Here is a 6,525-nt window from a genome sequence, read left to right as displayed (position 1 = left end):
CCACCGTCCCACGCAGCCTCTCCATCTCCTCCGAGCGTAAAGAAAGCCCATTTCCAGTCTCTGATGCAACAAGTCGAGCTCCGCCCTGAGGCCTGCAGTGGTGTTAGCTCCACCTGCAGTTCACTCTTGATGAAGTTAAAACTCTCCGTCAGAGCTGCTCTTAGTTCCATCTTAACCATCGCTATAACTTGGGTTTTAATTGAGGCCAGGACCTCAGAGCCGACACGTCCGTCCCTCCAGAGCTCGGTGAAGGTGGGGCCGACGCACCTGCAGATCCACCTGCCCCTCCATCACGATGGCTCAAGGCTGAAGCAGTGACAGTGGGCCGTGGGGGAGCAGCGACTGAAGATTTGGACTTTCAGGTCATGTTCCCAGTCTGTTGATTGAGCTACGAGGCGACACCAGGCAGCGAGGAGACCGTCATAAAAAGCAGGTTTTCAGCGGGGCCGACTGGAGCTCAGCCGAAACGCAGCTCACGTGTCCACAGCCATGTTCCTCTCATACCCTTTGATTAAATTTGAGCACATTGTTCGTTTTTTATATTTTAGGAGTAATAGAAGTCATGTTTGCTTTATTCATTTGGGTATTTATCCCTGGAATGCACTTTGTTCTCCAGCTGCATCCTGCTGGATCTAAATCACAGCAAGATGAATTATTATTTGCACCAGAAATGATCAAAGTTATTTGTTCTTATTTGTAAACTGATGAGAAGCCCCAGATATGTTGTTCTCCTGTGTTATTTGAAATACATATAAAACCACTGTAGTTCTTTTGTTTTCATGAAGTCCCTCAGATCTAGTGTTCATGTAGTGTTTCTCCTGCAGTGGCTACGAGTTTGACTACGATTACCACAGAGAAGACTTCTACGACAGGTAAGTGTGGATGGTGTGTGGAGGCAGGAGGCTTTGAACATTTCTTGTTTTAATCTTTTACTGATCGTCTGCAGAAGATTAACCACCTCCTGCGTTTGTTGTTCAGCCTAACGTGAATTAAATCCAGCTCTGCTCGCTGACAACTGTCTTCTCACAGTCTGGTTCCTCCTCTGCCCCCCCCAGGTTGTTTGAGCTTCGGGGCAGGGTGTCTCCGGTCCCTCGGGTGGTTCCGGTCAAACGCCCGCGGGTTCCTCTGGTACGACGGGTCAAACCTCTGCCGGTCCAAGTTCTGGCTTGTCACGCCTCCAACGGCACTACAAAGAGATGTAGGTTTATTTTCATGTTTAATGCGTGAAGCAGCTTCATTAGTGTGAGGTCAGCATGTTGATGTGCCACACGTGTCAGGTGATGATGTCACTAACACATTTACTCACCGACAAACAGATTTTGTGTCTGACAGCTTTGAGTTCAGCTCGTGAATAAAAGTTGCATTTAAACTTTTGCTCAGTGTAAATAAAAACTAACGTTAACAACTCATTTGTTAAAATCTGATATAAAAACGTCCTTTTCAGTATTTTGACGTTTTAAGACAAAAAATTAAATTGAACTTTTATAGAAAGTGTTTAGGCAGCATGGTGGCGCAACTGGTAGAGCTGCTGCCTCTCAGCGAGCAGGTCCCTGGTTCAAATCCCGGTCCAGGGGCCTTTCTGGGTGGAGTTTGCATGTTCTCTCCGTGCATGCGTGGGTTTTCTCCGGGTGCTCCGGTTTCCTCCCACAGACCAAAAACATGCATGTTAGGCTGATGGTAACTCTGAATTGTCCCTAGGTGAGAGAGTGAATGGTTGTTTGTCTCGTTTGTCTCTATGTGTCCCTGTGATGGACTGGAGACCTGTCCAGGGTGTCCCCCGCCCCTCGCACAGTGATTGCTGGACATGGGCACCAGCGACCCCCGTGACCCAAAATGGAATAAACGGGTAAAGATGATGGATAGAAAGTGTTTGGTTCATGTCTTAAGAAAAGAGAAGCGCTTCAGTTCACCTCAGATTATTTCTGCAGCTCCAAGTCAAGTCGTCTCTGAACAGAAACATTCACGGACACAAAACGTCAGTTAATAACGTGATTTATCTGAGATAACTTAGTGTTTGCTTTCATACTTGTTTCTATTTGATTTGAATCAAAGTCTCCATGATGCAGCATCGATCATCATTAACGTGTTTAAATACTCACACTTTATACTGATTTTTCATCTGGGGTCAAGTAAACCTTGTTGCTCTTTACAGATGTTTGCAGGACTGATGGAGTGTTAGCGGGACATCCAGAATAAATACTACAGTACAAATACACATTTATAAAGTCTCGCTATTGACTCTGTGTATCTGCTGTTTGCTTCATTATATTTCAGCTTTATTTCTCCTTCCGTTCATTTTTGCTGTGCTGGGAGTTTGTGTGTGCGTTTGGACCTTCTGACCCTCGTCCTCTTCCTGTGTTGTCTCGTCGACGAGGAGTTCAAACATGGCGGAGTCTGGTGTCACTTCAACTCTGCGTTTCGCTCATGAAACATTCAGTTCAAATCCTGTTCGCCTCGTGGATGAGAGGAAAGATGCTGACCTTGCACATTTGGCTTTGACCTCTCCGGCTGCCGTGCGTTGTCTTTGGTTTTCTTGAGAAACGCTGCGTTTGCTGCCGCAGGGATCCTGGAGGAGCAGCTCTCTCTTGTTCTTGATGTGTTTGAAGAAGCTGCACTTTAAAAACCATCATAAAGATGTAACCCGACATATTTTCATGACACAAGTTACCTGGTTTTTATATGAAAGAAGAGTTAGGGATTTATTTTTTCTCCTCCAACTACAAAGTGAAGCACCACGTCTGATGTAAAACGTCAGGCCGTTAAATCAAATCGTTTCAACGAGGTCGGATTGTTGGAGAAAATCTCTCACTAATGTTGGTGATGTAAAACAACTCAAGGGCACGAGATGATTCTGATTTAAACTTGTAAGGTCAAATTTCAGAAAAGTTACATAAATAAATATAAATCAGTACATGGATAGATACGCAGGAGGAGCAGTCACAGAGAAAGCCACTCCTCTCAGCTCCGCAGAGGTCACAGAGGTCAGGAGGTGTCCTTGGATCCAGCTGTTTACCCACATGTGGATCTGGGTCAGAGTCAGAGGTGGCCCCCAGGTGCTACAAATACTGCTACTGGGCCAGATGTGGCACAAATATAAGAATCTGATTTCATTTTTAGGCTGATTTGGTCCAGAACCGGACCGGATCGGGATCAGAGCCAAGACATTTTTTGCAGGTGTCATGATCCCAGCCCGACCCAGAGCTGGTGCATGTGTGTGCACGTCCGATGACGGTGACGCGGCTCTGAAGACTTGTTACAGATTGGACCCAGATCTGAATGCTACAGTTTTGCCTCTGTCTGTATTTACACACACACACGCACACACACGCACACACGCACACGCACACACGCACACACACGCACACACACGCACACACGCACACGCACGCACAGCCGTCAGCTTGTTGGGTGCAGCCTGTGTAAACGTCTGGGACCAGCTGATGGCAGGGCCGTAATTGGGGAGCCAATGCCCCCCCTGGCCCCCCTGTTCCAGTGCCACTGTGTGACTCAGGTTAATTTTGCACAACTTTCTTTTATGTCTAAATTAAAATAACCTTGTTCTATATTTTTCCAAATAATGTAGCTGTAAACATATTTTTGTTCTTCTGTATAATAGCCGATCGTTACAGTTGATTGTTTTAGTCTTTTCGTTTTGTCTCCATGTGGTGACTTGTCAATAAACAAGAATTCTTAGGTCTTCCTTTTGTTACGTTTTTTAAAACTATCACGTCAAAACGATTTACAAGACAGTGGTGAGAGCAGCTTGGTCTGGAGACAGAGACAAGGACAAAAAGACAGGAGACAGACCTGGAAGTAGAAATGAAGATGTTGAGGTTCTCCTTAGGAGAGACAAGGATGGAGAAGATCAGGAATGAGATCATCAGAGGTACAGCACAGGTTGAACACCTGGGAGATAAAGTTAGAGAGGACACACTGAGATGGTTTGGACATGTCCAGAGGAGGGACAGTGGTTTGGACATGTCCAGAGGAGGGACAGTGGTTTGGACATGTCCAGAGGGGGGACAGTGGTTTGGACATGTCAGCTGCAGGAAAAAGACAAAGAGGAGACATGGATGCAGTTAGAGAGGACATGGAGGTAGTTGGAGTGAGGACAGAGTGGGACAGAGGACAGAGTGAGGACAGAGTGAGGACAGAGGACAGAGTGAGGACAGAGTGGGACAGAGGACAGAGTGAGGACAGAGTGAGATGGAGGAGGACTCTCTGTGGAGCCCCTGAAGAGGGAAAATCTGAAAGAAGAAGAAGAAGTGTTTATCTCTGAGCGATCAACTCTTTATAGTTTTTCACTAAATACACGTGAACATAAAAGGACTGGATTGTTTAGCACCGAACTCGTACTTTGATCTTCTTCTTCAGGTTTGACTTTTCTTGAAAAACTGGGTGTTATCATGGAATTAAAGTTCATTTATAAAACCTTTTGTAAATGATTTGAACTGAAGTAGAAGAATAAATCAGAGATCACTTGTGAAGTCCAGAGCAGCAGTCTCATGGCGCTGAATAAAAACCATGGATGAAATAAAATGTGTTTAAGAAGCACAGGATAAAAATCCTGAAGTGAGTCGACCCGTCTGAGTCCCGTCAAACTTTATTCATGCGTCACACCGACAGCGCCAGCTGACCGCAGAGCTTCTCCGTGCTGTGAGGCCACGTGCACACGAGGTTTAAAGGAAACCCTGTTGGTCTGTGAATCCTCTCCTGAAAGACTTCTTGAACCACGAGAGCATTCAGAGCAGACCTGGGATCAGATGTTTTAAAACTTTTAGACTTTCTCACTGATTTTAAAGTTAAATGAGATTTAACAGGAATAAATAAAAATATCTGATAATAATTCTTAGTCTGAAATATTTCTTATTATCTGCTAATTATATTTGCATTCCAATTCTTTATTACAGTTGTAAAAATATATATTTTGTTTTCCCTGTCGTTCAGCCTTTAACCAGTAATATTTATCACGATTTACCATCTGAGACACGTTCCCCTGAGTGCTGATCCCCTCTCCGTCTCCTCTCCGTCTTTTCGTCTCTTCAGCAGCAGGAAGAAGTTCTGAACTTGAGGCCATCAAGTCCGAGCTGACTCAGATCAAAACCAACATCGAGGCTCTGCTGGGCCGACTGGAGCAGATCACAGACGACCCCTTCAGGACCCCCTCAGGTCCTCCACTCACTCACTCTGATTTATCACAGGAAGTCACTGCACTTCATTCATGAGGCTCAACTCACACTGAGTTCAATATCAGCGAGAACAAATATGATTAAAAAAAGGTATTTAAGACGCGGCCGACCAGAAGCAGCTCATCAGATGATCTCGGTGCCACAAAGAACCTGAAGGTCCAAGCTGCACAGATACGAGGCTGAAAGACCGCGCAGACATTAAAAAGTCAACGTAAGAAATGAAAAATGTATTTTGGTGCAGACAAGTGCTCAGATGTTCCAGTTCAGAGAGGAGCTGCAGCGTTTTGGACAAGCTGGAGGCGAAGCAGCCAACATGAGGTGCGTTACAGTCGTCAGCGCAGGTTGTGACAAATTAATTCACCGAATACTTAACGAAAGTAATGGAGCAAAGCTCTCTTGTGCTTGAGCTCTTACTGCTGGTGTCTAAAGTCAGACCAGCTCAGCTCATGTCTGTCATGACGCCAGGAGGTTGTTGGAACCCAAGTTTCAGGCAGAAGCTCAAAGTGCCAGAAGAATAAAGGAAAACTTCTCATTTCATAAAAATAAGTTGCTGACGTGGCAGCCATTCTTCTACATCTGCACAAGAACGTTGGAGAGAACTGTCTGTAAACCAGTGGTGGAGGAAATACTCAAACTCTGTACTTAAGTAAAAGTACAGACAGACAGACAAAATGTACTCTAGTAAAAGTAGAAGTACCACATTAACATTTTTACTTAAGTAAAAGTAAATAAGTACTTGCTTTTAAAATACTTAAAGTATTAAAAGTAAAAGTACTTGCTGTATGTATTACATAATGTAATATCCTGATGCATGCTCAATAATCCAGGTAGAAAAATCTAAAAAAGTTAAATCTGGTCCTCTGGACATTCAAAAAAACAAAACAAAGCAAATCAACAAAAAAATGTAGAAAGGTTTCGTCTCTCATCCTGAGGACTTCCTCAGTCTGAGGTGCTGTTTTCAGCTCAGTCTCTTAAATAGCACCTTCTCAGAGTGGATCAACCAGTTTTGCTGCTGACAACCAGAACCAGCTGATCACATGCTCAAGAAGGACCATCAGCCTAACAATGGGTCATTAGCACCTGATGGCTGTTTACTGTTCACAGAGGGCTGAGTGATACTAGCAATCACAGCATTGTAAGAGGGGGACAGTTGAACCTGGAGGCTCCACCCCTGTTTAATGATGGACGGTTTCTTTTCACAAAGATGGCCTCCTTTACTCCTCTCTCAAACCATCGTTCCTCTCTGTCCAGGATGTGCACATCTTCATCCCTGAAAGAGTGACCTCTGACCTGGAGATGAGTGTAGACCTCAGAGTCCTGGCCTGATGATGTTGAT

At 44.7% G+C, this 6,525-nt stretch overlaps 1 protein-coding gene across 1 annotated transcript in view; it reads left to right on the top strand.

Annotated features, from left to right (window-relative positions):
- raly (RALY heterogeneous nuclear ribonucleoprotein) overlaps positions 1-6,525 on the top strand; it is a 25,610-nt gene that overhangs the window by 3,584 nt on the left and 15,501 nt on the right. Inside the window, exons 3-5 of the mRNA XM_037679938.1 lie at positions 825-872; positions 1,056-1,198; positions 5,047-5,169. Of these exons, the coding sequence (XP_037535866.1) occupies positions 825-872; positions 1,056-1,198; positions 5,047-5,169 (314 nt within the window). The remainder of the gene's footprint in view (positions 1-824; positions 873-1,055; positions 1,199-5,046; positions 5,170-6,525) is intronic.

The sequence above is a fragment of the Nematolebias whitei genome, chromosome 7 (genome assembly GCF_014905685.2).
Source record: "Nematolebias whitei isolate Nwh7 chromosome 7, NemWhi1, whole genome shotgun sequence".
Classification (NCBI taxonomy): Eukaryota; Metazoa; Chordata; class Actinopteri; order Cyprinodontiformes; family Rivulidae; genus Nematolebias; species Nematolebias whitei.
This window is presented reverse-complemented; position numbering and strand designations above follow the sequence as displayed.